At 38.8% G+C, this 19,118-nt stretch overlaps 1 protein-coding gene across 2 annotated transcripts in view; it reads left to right on the forward strand.

Moving 5' to 3' along the window:
* The window catches only part of mcf2l2 (MCF.2 cell line derived transforming sequence-like 2), a 267,264-nt gene that overhangs the window by 139,972 nt on the left and 108,174 nt on the right, over nt 1-19,118 (forward strand). For both annotated transcript variants that reach the window (XM_078169084.1, XM_033622399.2), the window contains exons 16-17: nt 5,592-5,658; nt 14,942-15,057. In XM_078169084.1, the coding sequence (XP_078025210.1) occupies nt 5,592-5,658; nt 14,942-15,057 (183 nt within the window). The remainder of the gene's footprint in view (nt 1-5,591; nt 5,659-14,941; nt 15,058-19,118) is intronic.

The following is a 19,118-nucleotide window of genomic DNA, read 5'->3' on the forward strand; positions in this document are numbered from 1 at the left end:
TGTACAGTTAGCATACAGTCTCTTTCAAAATGAACACATTACGGGTTGTGTTTTAAACTATCAGTAAGTAAACTATTAGGAAGTAAAAAGATTTTGAATCCGACCAGACATCAAAAGCCAACTTGTGGTACTTATGAAAACTGCAGTTTCCTTTGCCCAGTGCTACAGACACATTTTACTTGGTACCAAAATAGTATTGATGTATTCCAAAGTTCTGCAGTTGGGGTCTGTATTAACAGTTATACAAAAAGCTACTCTAGTGAAATATTAGCGGTTCATGTAACTATTCATTTGCTTGGAACAATTTTTGTTAGCAGAGAACATTAAATTAACATCTAGTAATGTTCAGCAGTATATGGAATGCATGTCCTCAAAGTTGCATCAGCTGATACACACATCATGTGCACTAAACCTAATTATGGCTGTATGGTGACAGGAGGACAAGTCTGTGTCTGTGTGCATGAGCACATGTGTGAAAATGTACAAATCAGTGACAACACTTATGCTGTGTAGCAGCCTCCACAGTCAGGTAATCAGCACACAAGTTAGTCCAGTGTGTCCCTGTACTGGTGCACATTCTTACTTATAACAAGGTTAGAGAGAGTTGCTTCACTTACAGTCTGGGTCTTGTTAAGGGCTTTGCAGTTGCTGCACAGATCTGTGGCAGCGATGAGAGACACCTGAAAAGTCTGTTGTTGCTCAACATGCAAGTGTTTGCACACAGACAACAAACATTTCTTCCATTTCCTGTGTGTGTGTGGTATGACAGATGGGAGCATCCAATGCATTTGCTTTGAGCTTTATTGACCGATAAAGTTGTTATGTACATCAAGCAGCCTTTTAGCACATCCCTAGGGGCTTCTGATAGCAAGTACCCACATGTAAAGCGCCATCACTGGCAGTATTTGCTTTGTTCCAGTTGATTTTGTTTTATGGATATGATGAAGACATAAAACAGCACAGTCGCAAGAATAAAATGTTGGCATTGTGTGTTTCTGCAAACTATTGGCACATTACATCTGTGCATTTCCTACATAAGGTGTAGTTCAGATTACTTGAATGTGAAAAGAATGTCTTATCAGGAGGAGAAGCGGATGGTGGATGGCATGATACCTTGGTAAGATGACTAACCAACAAAAGCGGGTATTTTTTTAATGACAGTTTGGGACATTTTAAGCTGTTGCAATCAATTCAGGTATTTTAAGCCTAAAATTATGTTTCTTTTTAACTCTAACCAAGTGGCTTGTGTGCCTCAACCTAACCATGTGCAAACAGCAGAGATGCCACAAAATAAAATTGAACACTGAAATTTAAAGAATGGAAAGTTTCAACACTACATGTGAAATGTACAAATGTGACATATCCATGGTTGGTGGAAATGTACAACATTTATTCTGGCAACTGGGTTGCTTCAAAACAAAGCAAAAAAATAAAATAAAAAGACAAAAAGAATGTGAAAACAGTTCCATTATGTCTTATTTGTCACTGGTGGTAGCTCTCAAAGATTGATTAGAGACCCTTGATGATGTCATCAGTCAGCTTGGGCTTGAGAACTATCTATGGTATGCATCATGATGCCATTTTTTGGGTCATAAAACAGACTAAACTTGATTTAAAGATTTATTTGTTCTTTTTTGGGAGGGGGGGGGGTTTAGGTATATTACCTTTAAGCAACGCCGTAAGAAATGACGAAAGGGAGTTATCATTTAAAATTTTAATAAAATGTAATACAGCACTCATGGAAAATACTCAAAATCATGTTTGTGTAAAATTCATGCCATTTGAAACTGAAAAACATTAAATATGAGCTCTTTCCATGACTTTGTTTGTCTGAATGTTCTCCTCAGACAACACTGTACCACTGTGGAACAGCCTATAAGCATGAATGATTTAAAGAGTGTACATTTAAATGCCAGTTTTCAGTTTCCTGGTGTGTCTTCTTGACAGACTGTATGTCACCACCTTTTCTTGTGTTGCTGCTGGTTGTTAGCAGCTTGTTGTCTTCAAAACTACTAAATTCTGATTCATCCTCACTAACAACACCTGGGAGTGCTAAATTTACCCCCTTCTTCTCCAAAGAGTCATATATACATACATACAGTCTGCTCTGCAGAGAGGAGTCACAAAGTGCACTGTTAAAGTCAACTATACAGTGTAATTGTCTGAACTTTATTGCCATTTACATTATTAAATGAATCTAGGTTAATCTGTAGAAATAAAAAGAAAATTATGATGACTGTTATGCATATGAACAGTATATAAACATAAATACTTAATACCAAAAACTGGGATTCCATAAAAAAATAAAATTACAGCAAGAAGTCAACAAAAACAGGAACACTAAAACACAGCCACAAAAAAAAAGCAAGACCTCTTGGCACAAGGAGTGATGACTGACTCAATCAATCAATCAATTTTATTTATAAAGCCCAATATCACAAATCACAATTTGATATCTGTCTTTGGTCAGACTAGTGAGGACTAGTCAGACTGATGCGTTGAGAACTGATGAAGCCGCTTGGATAAGAGGCGAAACGTCTTCTAGACAAAATCAAAGTCCAGTTGCCTACGATTTAATTGTTGCCAGAATGGGACTCCATAAAGGTACGATGTTGCTTCAAGGCAACATTTGCATTTTAACAATTTTCTATGAATTAATTATCAAATAAAGTACATTAAACAATTAGAAATTAAACTTTACTCATCTATTATTGTAATTTTTTCCCCCCGATTGTTAAATGACAGAAAAATACATTTTCAGACTATTTATGTGGAGAGAGTTGATGGAGCTGGATGATGCAAGCAAGGCGCCCAAAAAGGGGCTCAATATGGCCTTCAGGAAGTCATGTTATAGTATTAACAGTGCAAACGGTTTCCTTAGGGCCCTGGCTCTTTTGAAAGTATTGCAACATAATTTAGGATGTATTGTGTGAGTCTAAACGGCCAAAAATGGGTATGTTACCTTGAAGGGTCACGGTACCGTAGAGGGTAAACATGATTAAAAGAAAACCTGCATTACAAACTGAAGGTGTGGGATGTGGAAGAAGTGGACAGGAGACTTAGGAGGCAGCTAATGAAAGATGCTGTTGTGTTGCAATGTGGGAAATGTAGGATCCACTGTTTCTGGAGATTGACCTATACATAATATGTTTTGTCCTGAGAACTGGGGGTAGATATTCCTGGGCAAATACCAGGATCTCAGTTACTATTATTCAACCCTATCGTCGGATGTTTCTGCTCAGCTTGCTTTCAGAATTCAGATCATACTGTAAAATGAGAAATCAAAACCTGTGGGGAATGTCAAAATAATGACTGAAGTAGAAGATAACTAGGCTTGCATTCTGCAAAGGTGATTCCAGGTAATCTCTTTACTGAATAAAAAAGAGAAAGCACATGGCTTTGTAGTTTTAGATTTGTATGCATGTTTGTCTCTATAGATTCAAGCTGTATAGTTTTACTTCATACTGTCTGCACCTACAGGCCTTCAGACTTTTTTTTCCCTTCTAGAAGGAATGTATCTTAGTTGGTGATATTAGTATCTGTCGTTGTTTTCTCAGGTTCAGTTGGAGATTGTTTTCTAGGTTTATGGTTTTTGATTTTTCCTTGTAGCATTCAGTTATGTTTAGTGCTTGGTGCTTCCTGTTTTATTTTGTTATGCTTGCCTCATGTATTATGTCTTGCTTAACTTGCTGCCTTGTCTGTTTTTTACCACACCTGTGCTCCATGAGATTATTAGCTCCTGTGTCCAATTATCCCTGCTCTCCTTGTGTAGTAACTCCCTGTGTTCCCATTGTCTTTTGTCAGTCTCTCTTTCTGTCTTATTGTGTCATACGGATTACTGTTAATTTATCATGTTGATCCGTTCTGTACAACATCTATTGCACATCTGTCCGTCCTGGAAGAGGGATCCCTCCTCAGTTACTCTTCCTGAGGTTTCTACCATTTTTTTTGCCCCCGTTAAAGGGGTTTTTTGGGGAGTTTTTCCTTGATTGAGTCTGTCATCACTCCTTGTGCCAAGAGGTCTTGCTTCTTTTTGTGGCTGTGTTTTAGTGTTCCTGTTTTTGTTGACTTCTTGCTGTAATTTTATTTTTTGGACATTAAATCACTCGTTCCGTTTGGGTCCAAACCTGCTATTCCTGAATTCTGACACATATAGAGGGTTGTAACAAATTACTGTAACCTATGTTGCATTACTTCCTTAGAAAAAAGGTTGGTGATAGAGAATAAGTCAAGGGAGCACCAAAGTTATAGAACTGATTTGTCTGGACACTATGGATATCTGTACCAAATTTCACGGCAATCCATCCAACAGTTGTTATTTTTCAGTGTGGACCAGCAGACCAACATTGCCAAGGATACCAACAGCATTGATTTAGCAACTCATGAATGTTAGACATAGTTGGTGCTTCTCAAAGTCAGCTGAATTTAAGGAGGCCAGACGTCATCGAATCCCACCAAAATACTGTTCCAATGTCAAGGATCCCTCCTGCACTGTAACTTTTATTCTTGTATTTTATGACTGTCTTAGTGTTTTTTAACTTTTAATTCTCTATTGCCTAGTTCTTTAATGTACTGCTATGAAATGTCCTTTTATAACATTTCTTTTGCACCTTGTGTAGATGCTCTTGATGTTTTATGTAAAGCACTGAATTTTCAGCAACAAAGAATTGCTTTGTTGCTGAAAAATGTGCTATATAAATAAAGTTGCCTTGCCTTCGAATTCTACCGAGGACGGAGCACTTCCTTTAGAGAATTTTCAAGGATGCGTGTGTGTATCCTCAGCAGGTGTGAAGGACCCACAATTCTTTTTGCACAATTTGCCAGATTTGAAGGCAGGGCCTCCTCAGTGATGCACACATGGGCACTCGCTTGTCTGTTACAATGTGTGTTCTCTGAACGTTAGGAAGGAGTCTTGCCTAGCCTCTGAAGGATCTAGCTTGGAAGGACCCGTCCCATCAGGGAGACAAGCTTGACCTCCAAGTAATTAAATTACTCATATTGAACATTAATATAAGGGTGCCCCTACTTTAGAGTTAGCAACACAAAGTATAATGGAAGGGCTGACCGGCTCCTGATCTTTGTTTCTTGTTTGTTTTCGGTCAGAAATAAAGTTCCTCTTAAGTTGCACTAACTTGAAGTGTGTGTGTTGATGCTAAATGGCTAAAAGTTAAATGTATACAAAGTACGCCTGACTGATCGAAAAGACTGGAACACGAAAAACAATGACGTTATTTCCACTACTTCTTCTCTTTCCACAGTTAAGTGGAAATTTCCCTTGGTTTTTGTAATGGTGCCATATTTGTTCCGTTGGGAAACAAATCCTGATGAAGTCTGATCTCACTGCTCTTCCAAATACCCACAAAACACTCTCAGCTCAATGAGGGTATAATAACTGCTGTGCTAACATTGACATTTATTGCTGGGTTCTGATTTATTAGTTTGTTTTTCAGTTCTCAAAAAGGCCTCATCACAGAAAAAGTGAACGGATGGATGGATAAATTAATATTTTTGAGGGGAAACTGCACCAGAAGGGTTTCATTATGATTTGCTCTGTGTAAGAAATCACCCCATTCTTTTCTCCTTCTCTGCAGACACATCATGACTGAGCTGATTGAAACAGAGAGGCTATACGTGGAGGAACTGCAAAGCATCATGGAGGTACTGTATGTCTACTGGCTCCACATTTTTACACTGCGTCATAGAATACACTGTCAAGTTAGATTTTTCTATGCAGACCTTAATCTCTGCTCTCAACACTGTTTTTGAATGTTTAACATGCCACCTTAACTCATTAAAGGACCATTCCAGTAAATTACCACTTGGCTCTTATTTTGCATAGTCATTGGCTATTTACTAACATTCCCTTAATTTTCCATTGCTGTGAAAAAACAGTAACAAGAAACTGATAACATATTATTGATGTTTCATTTTTGCTCGCTTTCGGTTTTAATAATAATAATAATAATAATGATAATAATAATAATAAGACATTTTACAGTTTTTTAAAAGTCATAAAATAGAACAAGTCAGAATAAAAAACAGCAATAGTATAAAACACACAAACTTATACATTAAAAGCTAATTTAAAAAGGTGAGTTTTGAGCATAGTCTTGAATGTTGGGAGGTGCGTGCAGATACGGATGGGTTTGGGGAGTGAGTTCCAGAGGGAGGGGGCAGCGATGGAGAAGGCCCTGTCCCCCCAGGTTTGGTGCTTGGTCCGTGCAGGTAGTGAGAGGAGATTTCCTTTGGATGAGTGGAAGTCGCGGGAGGAGGTGTGGTGGTGGAGTAGGTGTGTGAGGTAGGAGGGGGCCTGGTTGTTGAGTGCTTTGTGTGTGTGAGGAGGAGGATTTTATGAGGGGCCGTACAAGACATATTTCATTCTCACCCTCTCACACACATACATTCTCCTTACACATACATATATTTTCACTCTCATATTTATACATATTCACTCACACATTCATATATTTTATGCACACATTCATACACTTTGCTCTCATGCACATGCAATCATGTATACATTTAATACTATAAGTAATATATGTATGTAAAAGGAAAATGTATGTATGTTGAAAGAAAATATATGTAAATGTAAGAGAAGAATGTATGCATGTGTGAGTGAGAGTATAGTGGAAATGGAAGGAGTATTGGAAATGGAAGGCAGTCCATTTATCGTCTACATCCGGTACAGTAGGTGGTGGTATACACCTAATGAGCAATGGTTGCAATGCGCCATAAAACCAAACGAAGAAGAAGAATTTATCATGCTGTGATTGGCTGAGAAGGATGTTATTGACGTGGGTCTGCTGTGGTGAAACTACAATGTTCTGAAGATGGACTACAAAATGCACACGATGAGAACGTACGGGGCGTACGTTCTCATTATGTTGTTTCATGCAGGATATATAAACGGTGAAAGATATTGTTTAATTACTAAGGTCAGAACTGAATTAAAAAAAGGAATATAGGCTACCAGCCACAAACTGAAACGAAATTGTCATATGGAGAATGTTTGCTCACACTCACCCATCTGAATCCCAAGTAGTAAAATGAATTAATGATATTACTAAAGGCTGGCAACAACGCTCAAATGAATAAATGACTGAAGCAAACTGAGCATATGTTACGGTGTGTGTCCCCTCCGTCCACAGCTGTGTTCAACTTGTTTGTTTTATAACATGATAAACAAATATTAAATGCATTATTTTGTTTTTCCGTGTGAATAAAAAAAAAACAATGGAAATCCACGTGCTTTTTCCATTTTCTTCTTCAAATGGGCAACTGGAGTAGAAATGAGACCACAACCAGTAATTAACTTGTGTTTGGCCTTTATTGTTAAATCAATATTATGTGCCCCTACTGCATAGATAGACAGATAAATAACAAATAATAATAATATTAATAATAAAAGGGACGATGCTGTGCCTCGTGCGTAAATGCGCACAATGTCTCTAACGCGCTTATTGTTTCTGCTGCGGGGTGGGGTGGGGTGGGGTGCTCGCTGCAGGTATTTAATAACCTCAGGCAGATATCTTTTAACATTACAGTCTTTTGTATTTTTTGTTATGATCCTTCCACTGTAGCTCTGCAGGGAAACACTGTACAGGGGAATATAAAGTGGGAAGCAGTAACTTCATTGATTATTTAAATCTCCAGATACGCCAAGTATATGCACATTTACGCACGAGGCACAGCAACGTTACTTCATTGATTATCTATCTATTTTTTTAGATTCAGTTTTATTTATATAGTGCGAAATCACAACAAAAGTCATCTCAGGGCACTTTACACATAGAGCAGGTCTAGATAATACTCTTGAATCTATCTATCTATCTATCTATCTATCTATCTATCTATCTATCTATCTATCTATCTAGGCCATAAGCATAGCCGATGCAGAGGGGCAGATAATATAGATATAACAATAAAGGCGAAAAACAAGTAGGTTTCTGGTTTTGGTTTAATTTCTATATCAATTAGCCATTTGAAGACGAAAATGGGAAAAGCACGTGAATTTCCGTTTTTTCTCATTCACACGAAAATCGGAAAATTAAAATGATGCATTGTATATTTGTATATTTGTTTATCCTGTTATAAAACAAGTTAAACAAAGCTGTGGACGGAGGGTACACCAATAGTAGCGAAACGTTCATAGTTCGCATCTAAGTTTAACATAATGTTGAAAGTTGAAAAAATATATATGAACAAGTTATGGCATGAGATGTATAATGCTTCATAAACAGCCGTAACTTAGATGGTGATCTCCTTCCTTTCTCGGTCATGTTGATCTTTTTCTTTCCTAATCATTTGAGTTTGTGAACGGTGCGTAAATATTGCCACCACAATGACTTGTGGGATGGAATTATCTCCTTTCGCTTAGGAAGGTCCGATGTATCCTATGCTAAAGGAGATCTGAAAGGAAACATTGAACCTCCTTTCCTTAGTGTTTAGAGAATTCAAACAGCTCTTATCACGGTGGCCACTAAAATACTTCCGGGTCATTTCACTCAGCTAGGAACCTTCCTAAGCAAAAAAGATTTTCCGACCGCAGCCTATGTGTATGTGTTGAAAAGTAAAGTCTATATATATGTGAGAGTGAAAATATATGTATGTAAAAGAAGAGTGAAACTATATGTATTTGAGAGGAGAATGTATGTGTGTGAGAGAGAAAATATATGTATGTGTAAGGAGAATGTATGTGTGTGAGAGGGCCAGAATGAATTATGGCTTGTACGGCCCCTCATAGGATTTTGAACTGTATGCGATGTGTGATGGGGAGCCAGTGTAGGTTTTGGAGGACGGGGGTGATGTGGTCTCGGGAGTGGGTGTGGGTGAGCAGGCGGGCAACGGAGTTCTGGATGTATTGAAGTTTATTGAGGAGTTTGAATGATGAGCCATAGAGGATGCTATTGCAATAGTCCAGTCTGGATGTGATAAATGCGTGGATGAGGGTTTCTGCAGCAGAGAAGGTGAGTGAGGGGCGGAGACGGGTGATGTTCTTGAGGTGGAAGAAGGCAGTCCTGGTGGTGTGATTGTTTTGGTGGTCAAACCTTAGCTGGCTGTTGAAGATGATTCCTAGGTTGTGGCTGAGTGTTGAGGGAGACATAGTGCAGTTATCGAAAGTGAGGCAGAGGTTGTGGATGGCTTTGGTACTTCCATATAAGGTGGTTAAAATAATCTGGCTAATCTGGCCGCAGTGCCTCTTGCCCTGTTAGATATTAACGTAGCAATAAAAAGAATACCCAAATCGTAATAAATTAAATATGTCCTTTGCATTAAGATCAATATTTACCAGTACCAGCAACCAGTACCAGTGACATTTAACATGTCTGAATTAAGCATGGGGGTTGCATTGATGATGAAATTATATCTATACAATATATGCACATACATTGATCATCTTAAACTTTAAAACCACTGACAGGTGAAGTGAACAACAACATCAATCATCTTGTTATTATGGAATGTTCTGCTGGGAAACTTTAGGTCCTGGTGTAGACTAAGTACCCCCGCCATTGCAACAATACTCCCTGATGGCAGTGATCCCACTAGCAAGACAATGCACCATGCCACACCATAAAAACTGCTCAAGAATGGCAGAGTAACATGACAAAGAGCTTAAGGCATCCACCTGGCCTCCAAATTTCCCAGATCCCCATCTGATTGAGCAATTGTGGGACATGCTGGTACCCCAGAGGTACCACCTTTCCATAGGGGGGCAACCTTGGATTGGACTTGGCTCTGACATGTCATGGACACCGGACCTCTGAGGATGTCCTTGTGATGTCTGACACTGGATTATTGGTGGTGGTTTCTTTGAATTCTGTGGGTTGTAAGAAGGGATACCAGCACATCCCACGAATGTTTGATCAGGTTGGGGTCTGTGGAATTTCGAGGCCAGAGGCCAGTACTACAAAGCCAGTTCAACTTACCCAGGATATCTTCTCGTTATGTGGTTTGAATAACCCAAACACTGGCCGTCTGGATAACAAGTACAACGAAGCTGGTTATCAACTAGTTCAGTCAGCTCTTTCCTATCCAGCCACGTGTGTGTTCACGTGAAAGGGGTGGGGCTGTTAATTGCGTCATCGTCAGAACCGTGAATGAAGTAGGCTGCTTCAAATGATACATCATGAAACGGTAGTGAAAGTGTCTAAGAGACTAAGAGACAGTAAAATGTCAGTGGTGTGGGATACTCTCTAATCTTAAAATGGAAAATCTAGAAACACCCATTCAAAAATTCACCGTCATCCAAGACTTAAATTACGTGCGGGTATTACTGAGCTCTGGGCCTTTGTGACATTAGTATAGAGTATCTTCTGCTGTGTAGTTGGATGATGATAATACTACTCTGAATATGTCACATAAAATACTTTAAAGTAACACCAGACTGTTTCTGCTGCTGAAGTAAAGGGTGGAAAAGTAGTTAATGACTGATGAGGTCCATCTGACTGAAATGTCACATTTATAATAATGGGAGCCAATTGACAGTGTGTAGATTATTTTACTAATAAAATATTGTCTGTTTTATCCTAGTTCTCGTCACACAGGTGTCACAAGTTATTTTGAGCTGCAGTGATGGAATCAGAGTGTAAAAGTAGCAGCACTATCACTGCCGGCTAAAATAAATTTCAAATACTGCTCAAATCATGTGTTCAGTGTGTAAACGATCTCTGTGTTTGTTAGAAGCTCTGTTTTACAATCAGTGGAAACCAGTGGCGGCTGCTGGTCTTTTTAAACAGGGGAAGCTCACTTTAAGTTTACATCATAAAATTTGTCATATTGTAGTGAGGCAGTAACTTATAAATGGAACATTTAATTGAGGCTGTTTTTTCAACCACACTCATGCCATAGAACCACAGCAAAACACACCCTAATGATTTTCAGATGGGTTTAAACACCTGAACTGTGTCTACACCACCAGAACTGATTTTCTCTCAAAATAAGCTGCACCTTAACACTGGCCCAGGTAACAAACAGTGCTATATAGCAACATTCTCTGAACATTTTCAAATATTACTGAAACACATATTTATTTATATATGAATTCTGCCCTCCGCTCCTTTTGCAGAAAATGGTCTGTTGCCCTGTCATACCAGCTGCACACACACAACACAACTGCAGCTTTGTGATTCAACGAACAAACGAACTAACTAACGACACTAAACAGGGTACAAACTCAATAACGCAACATTTGTCTTTATTTACAGTGTGTGTTGTGTGTGTAATGTACAAATGGTGAAAATGAGCTATATCGTTTATGGAAATAAGGAACTCTGACAGAAGACTCCACTCACTGATGCCGGTGCTGTCAATCACAAAGGGGTTCCGCCTTTTAGACAATTCCTCCAATCATCATGTATACACCGTTTGTCCTCTCCCGCTTACCACTCCATTAGGTCCCAGGGAAGCTGAGCCTCCCTGGAAGTGACGATTTTGTCGCATTTCTCCAATGACCATGTTGCTTTGCTGCATGAAAAAAACCTGCTCAGCGCTGTCTCATAGGAATGCTTGGAAGCTCTGCGTCCACCGTGCTGACACGAGAATGTATGACAAGGAGGTCGCGTTTGAAAACTGGTGATAGACAGCTGACGTTTGAACATCATAGTCATGATGTTAAACACATCCTAGTGCACGTTTAATGCAATGTAAATTCTTATTTTAGTGTAAATTCAATAGTGCATATTTGACCATTTCTTCTATGGTTCAGCCTCCCTTGTTGTCTCAGAGCAATCGCCCCTGGTGGAAACAGAGCCCTGGAACAATGAAGTGATTCTACTGATCTATAACAATATATAGGCTCCTCTTTTTTACCTGTCACTCCGGACTTTCTTTCATGGATACTTTTTTCCTCAGTGATCTGACTGGTCAGATTTCGGGATGTTGACAGGTTGTGATTTCATACCCTGAGGTTAACCTGCTCTGGAGCAGGTTAGCTGTTGAGCTCAAGTTACCACAGTGATTTATTCCAGTAAAAAAAAGAACGAGCTTCATAGTACTGAAAACCCAGAGTTAACCCTGAAGGTACCTGCTAACTCCAAATCCAGCTTTGTAATACAGTCCTCAGCTTGATGGCTTGAGCTCTTTGTTACGTTCCTTGGACCATTCTTGCAGTTTCTGTGGTGTGGCATGGTGCATTGTCCTGTTGGGGGGCACTGCCAGTGAGGACTGCCATTTTAATGTACACCCAATGTACGTGGTCCGCAACAGTGTTTTTGTGGGTGGTGCGTGTCAAGTGGCATCCACATGAATGCCAGTGCCAAAAATTTCTCAGCAGAACATTGCATATATATATCTATAGATATATAGATATATATATGTATATATATGTATATGCATGTATCCATCAACAGAAAATCAGTAGGCAACTACTTTGATAATGGATTAGTTGTTTTTATTTGTCACACAAATATCAACACATTCTCGCTCCAGCCTTGTTACATATTGATGTTTGGTCATGGACTTTCTACATCGACATATGACGTACAAGGTACCCAGGGTGCCTTAGTTGTTGACATTCTTGGGTGCCGTGTCAACTTCTGCCTGTTACATGTCTGTTTTTACAGGAAATGGTCAGTTTGTATAAAGTCTCCTTCAAAAATAAATGCGCTACACTAGTACAACACCACCAGGCACTGTTGAACAATAAAGGTGACCGACTGCATATCATGCCGACTTGAAAGGACGTTTTTTTTTTGCTGATGCCGGAAGTCACAGACCAAGTGCCAGTTTTTAATGACTTCGGAGTGAGACAGGGTTGCAAACACATACAAACATTTGATTGTTTCCGATTCTAAAATCTGAGAGTTTGCTACTTCTCCTTGTTTTAACATTAAAGCAAATTAAATCTTTTGGTTTTGGACTGCTAGTCAGAGAAAACAAGATATCACCTTGTACTCTGAGAAACTGTGAGGAGCATTTCTTTTTTTTTTTTTTACTGTTTTCCAATGTTTTATAGACGGAGCAATGAATTGATGAATATAGGGGGACTTAAATGATATAAATTGCATTTCCCTAACATTTGCAGACTCCCATAATATGACTTGCTAGTGACTTTCCTTTGACCTTCTCCGCCTTGTTACTCACAGATCTTTTAGACTCTACACCACTAGTTTTTGACACAGACTTTAGCTTAAAAACTTATCTCCAAGCCCAAGAAGAGATACCCCAGTGATGTCACATGAGCTGTTGTCTCAGACTAGGTTAGTGGAACCTATATTAACTCAGTGACTTTTTGCACTTTATGTTTTCACTGTGCTCTTATGATCTGAATGTTAACTGAGGAGTGACTACTTCTGTGAAGTCTTTTTTTTTTCTGTATTTCTTTCCCGACTGTTATTTATGGTATAAAGACGCAGATCTGTTGTACTTTATTTATTTTACTGTGCACTCATGATCTGATAAGTAAGGGACAGTGACCGAATGTCTTTGTACACTCTGTATATTTCTATTGTATATTTACAATTGTCTCTTAAACGAGGGACAGTTACTCAGAGTGTCTCTATGCACTTTGTTTACTCTACTTGGCACTCATGATCTGATTGTTAATTGAGGGACAGCTACTCAGCGACTTTTTTGTACTTTATTCTCCTTACTATGCACTTGTGATCTGATTGTTAATTGAGGGACAGTTACTCAGTGACTTTATGCAATTTTTATCCTGTGCATTTATGATCTAATTGTTAATTGAGAATTTGGTACTTACTCTGCCCCCTTATACACATATTTTTTACTGTTTACTGTGTCTTTCTTTATGTACACTTGTGATCTGATTGTTAATTGAGGGACAGTTACTCAGTGACTTTATGCAAGTCTTTTCCTGTGCATTTAAGATCTGATTGTTAATTGAGATTTTGGGACTTACTCTGCCCCCTCGTGCACACAGTTTTTACTGTTGTTCACAGTGCCTTTTTGTATGAACAGAGTATATTATGCATATGTATATCTGTTTTCGGTGCATCTACTGCTATTAGTTGTGACATACTTTCGTCAGATTGTTTTTTGTTTATTCTCTGCCTGTGAGTTGGTACTACATTTTATGGCAGAAGTGTTAAATATTTTTTTTCACACACCTGTTTCGAGTGTACTTAAACGGCACTTCCGTAACCATAGTTACACACTGAAGAAGACTTTCTGTCGAAACGTCTGTTGTGTACTGGTACTGCCATCCAAGCTGGTCGATTAAACTTACTAAAAGGACATTTGAGAGTGCTGGTGTTTTCCACCTTTTCACTGTTTTTGGCCGTGCACCTCACGAGTGTATTTAGTTTGAGAGGGCTTGCTTGTTCCTATGTGATCTCAGACTTGACAAAGACTTAACAAACTTGTAGATGTAAGTCCCCCACCAAGTATCTAATTGAATACATTCCATGCCATTTTATCCTTAAATCAAACAGACATAACTACATGTACTGTACATATCCATGTTTTAGTGATTGTTAAACATACATTAGTGTGGAGTTATCTGAAATACAAAAATAATGATAGAAGAAACTCAAATGACTTGTCTTTGATTTCTGACTGTGATGCAGCTCTTGGTATTCGATTATATAATCTCAGTTGAGAAATTCTTAATGCAAATAGTCTCCAATCCAGACATTCAATAGCTCCATGACTACTGGTGCATCCCTGGGATCAGTAACCTCATTGACTGCCTTTTAGTAAAAAGAGCTCTGCAGTTCTTTTCCTCATAAATCCAACCTCAGACTCCTGTCAGTGTATGAACTTTATGTGATCTCGTGGGTTGAATAAATTATATGATACAGAGTATGGTATGGTAGTCTATAATTCATACTCATCACCCATAGGTGTTGATTACACTAGGGTGGGCCGAGGTTTAGAATCTCTGTTTCTCTGATTGTGTCAGGGTGGCTTATTTTGCTCTCTGCTTTCTTTTTCTTGTTCACTGTCTTATCATCCTCCTCCTCCCCCTCTTTCCCAGGGTTATTTTGCAGAGCTGGATAACTCAGAGCTCAGCCATCTCATCCCCCCGTCCCTGGAGAACAAAAGGGATGTGCTGTTTGGCAACCTGCCAGAGATATATGAATTTCACAATAGGTAGGTGGAATGCATTTCATACATCATTCTGCTATAATATATATTGAAAACACTACTATCTGTAATAAACAAGACTTACCACAGGATAAAATGGTCAGAATCAGGTGAAAAAAAAATGACTTTGCTTAGCTCCTGATCAGTCTTTTGATATTGAGTATCTGCCAACCAAATCTAAACCAACATTTTTTTTCTTCATTAGAATACTGAAAAAATATCAAAGCCATTTAAATGAGAACAGCACTTTAGCATTGCTTGAGGAAACAGAAGCTGCATCTCAAGCTTTCCTGGAACGTTTTGTACAGTGTGTTGTACTATGCAGTCTAATATCTGTGCAAACGAGTGTCGGTGAAGATCTGCTGTGACAGCAGTCAGAAAGCTTGTCTTTATCCTCAGTGTCAACTCAATACAAAGTTCAGCTGCAGTTTAACAGCAGCACCTGAGCCTTGTTGGTAGTCGTTTAGTGTCATTTTCAGTGACATTTAGCAGGTGAGGCAGAACTCTCTGGAGCTGCTGTTGAATAAAAAATTGCAACCAAACTTTACTAATTTCCTCAACTTCAGTATCTATTTAAGTCTAGGAGTCTTTTACTTATGCCAGGAAAGTGGGGGCCTTTACATGTCTGTGCCCAGGGGCCAGTTCTCTCATAGTTCATCCATGGTTCTGAGCACAGTCTAATTTTACATCAGAAGCCACTTTGGAGAAATATACTTGCACAAAGTATGACAAAACTTTGGTGAAGTATCTGACAGCTTGAAAAGAATTGTTTACTAATTTCCTCCATAAACTGGATGATGTTAGTTTGTGTAGGTGTAAGTGACAATTCAAATAACATCACAATTAACAATGTTCAATTAACATACCTTGAACAGTGTCAAAAACTGTAAGTTCCACAAAGGAAGAGTTTGTGGCAAATCCTCTAGAAAAGTTTTCAAATTCCCACTAGAATCTGAATTTGGCAACATGAACACCAAGCAGGCATTTCAGAAGCTAAAGACCCTTACTGGATGCAAACCCAAACCCAACCTTAATGCAATAATGGACCAAGAATCCTTTGTGAAAGAACCAAATTCATTCTATGTCCGCTTTGATACCCAGGACTCCTCAACTGTATGTGAATAATGTCTGAGAGCTCTCCCCCAAGGAGGGGGTATGGTGCCAGCTTAGCCATTGTAAACTAGGTAAGGCCACGGGGCCTGACAGCATCCCAGTAAGAGTGCTGAAGAACTTTCACAGAACTTTCATAAATTTTTCACTCACTCCTCTGCAAATCCTACCAGACTGCCACAATTCTTACCCCCTGGAAAACTGCTATCATAATCTCTGCACCCAAAAAACCTTGGCCCACAGAACTCAACCACTATCGCCCCACCACCCTCATATCTATAATATTAAAGTGCCTGAAGAAGCTGCTGCTAAACATCATCCTGCCAGTTGTCACCCCACAACTGGACCCCCTCCAAATTGCCTATGAAGCTAAGAGGGACACAGAGGATGTTGTGGCCTGCCCGCTGCACCTCCACCTCCAGCACCTTGATTCTCCAGGCACCTTCATCAGGATCCTCTTCATGGACTTCAGCTCTGCTTTTAACACCATCAAAAGGCACCTGATGATCTGGAAGCTAGACCATCATAATATTCCCCCCTGTCTTGTCCACCTTATGCGCAATTTCCCTAAGAGACAGACTGCAAGCTGTGCAGGTGGGCACAACTACGTCACCAGCACTCACCACTAACACTGGAGCACCACAGGGTTGTGTGTTGAGTCCATGTCTATACACACTTTGTACCAATGAATGGACTGGTGCAACCATTGCACCATTCCATCACCTACCATTACTTACCTCAAATTACCCAGAAGCACAGCCATTCTTGCTCACAGACAACAACTCTGCCCTGGATTATCACAAGACAGTTGCCAACTTCACCTAGTTGTGCGAGGTAAGCCATCTTCAGCTCAGTTTCAGCAAAACAAAGGAAATAATACTTGTTTCCCTCTCACCCCCACATCCCATTCTCATCAATAACCAAACAGTTGAAATAGCTTACAGTTTCGCATACCTCTGAGCAGTGTCAATTTTGTTGATCAAAACTATGAAATTTTTTTTTTTGTCAACAACTTTTTTCCATGACAAAAATGAGCCGATGATGAGCTAAAAAAAAAAAAAAAAAAAAAGATCCGACTGGCCTCTCTGGGCTAAGGAAATCATAAACAGTCTGGCAGACGTGCAGAAAACCATCAGAGAGACCCTGCCAGTAATTCAACAGACAACAGCCAAAACTGAGGCAGATTTAGTAAGATATCTAGTAAAGCCGAACAAGTAATGACACTGCACCTAGATGAAATATGTTAAGAAAAAGTAAAGATGTTGGTTAATTTCAGATATTTTAGCAAGTTCTCTAGAAATGGTTGTGATTCTTCCAGTTGTAGAGCTGTCAAATAGTGTTGTAAAAAAGTAAATCTACTGAATACATCACATATCTAGTAAAGCCAGACTATCATGTTATTATTATTATTATTATTGGTGGGAAATTATAACAGAGGAATATATTTGCCGTTTTAATATCAAGAACACTTTCGTGTTTTTGTGTGTACAGTACATTGTTGAATCAGGGAATCCATGTGTCCACCATGACAAAGGATCCTAATTGACTAATTACGTTAGCATTAGTGACGACTAGAGCTAAAAATGCTTAACGGAGATTGTTACAGTGTGTTACAGGGCGCACAAGAGAGGACTCATGATTTATTATTATTATTTTTTAATTTCTATACCACAAAAGACTCTTCACTTGACATCGCTGTCTCCATTGTCTGTCGTTTACAAACCTGGCAACCTGTAGAATTGAAGAGTGGAGTGAGAGCGGGCCAGTGTGAGTGCGACACCTACTGACCGGGAAGTATGAATCCTATATCTATCACCTTTAACAGTGAGATCGATAAGTCAGAATTTACAATGAACCTGGGTACAAATCCTAGTTGTCTCAGAATAGTTATTTGTGGTGTCAAAGTTTTTGAGAGCAGAGAGATGTTGGGCTTTTCAAATGATAATCGGTAAGTATTTGTTCATAAATAACCCCTTAAACCTGTCAAACACTGTTGGAGAAATGACAGTTTGTAAGTGTGCAAAACATTTTTTGTCAAAAAAATTATTTGTCAAAAAAGTGAAATTTTTCACCTTGATTCTAATTTCTGATACATGAATTAGCCTAACTGGATTAGTTTATAGATAGAGAACATATTGAAACCATAATGATTAAAAGTTGACTAAAATGTTTTGAATTTTCATCAAATTAAACTATCAAGGATAAAAATGACTAAAATGTGACTAAGACTAAAAAGCATTTTCGTCTCAGCCAGCACACTGATGACATCGTAGGAGGAGCCACCAAAGACTGTCAGCCATCCGCAAGCTTAAAAGACTCTATGTTCCTCCCCATTTCCTCCCATTGTGGTACCAGAGCATTATTCAGCTCAGCCTATACTGTACTGTTCCATCTGCTTCTTTCACATATTATCAGTCATATGTTGTGCTAGTTACTGAAAAACAGTAACTAGTTACCATTACTAGTTACTTCATTAAAAAGTAACTTAGTTAGTAACTCAGTTACTAAAACCAAAAAGTAATGCGTTACTGAGAAAAGTAACTTTTTAGTTAGATGCTCTGGTAAGAATTGTTCATATACCTCTATCTGACTTGACTATCTTTTATTGTTTAGGGCTAAAATGTTTTAGTGAAAAGGAACTTAAGTTTGTGAAGGAATACTGCATGTTGCGCGCCGTTTTAAAACCTGGCCAAAAATAACGGAGTAACACACCATTTGGTAACGGTAACTGAGTTACTCAATTTAAAAACTAATGCGTTAGTATTAGTTACTGCCAAAACTAACGGCGTTACTGTAATGCCTTGTTAATAAAGCGTTATAGTAACGCGTTATTAGCAACGCATTACAGTAACGCCGTTAGTTTTGGCACTATAACGCTTTACTGCCCAACACTGTCGGTCACTAACAGAGCCAAACTTAAACACACTTAACCAACACTGCTGCTAGGATATTTGGTC

The sequence above is a fragment of the Epinephelus lanceolatus genome, chromosome 6 (genome assembly GCF_041903045.1).
Source record: "Epinephelus lanceolatus isolate andai-2023 chromosome 6, ASM4190304v1, whole genome shotgun sequence".
Taxonomy (NCBI): Eukaryota; Metazoa; Chordata; class Actinopteri; order Perciformes; family Serranidae; genus Epinephelus; species Epinephelus lanceolatus.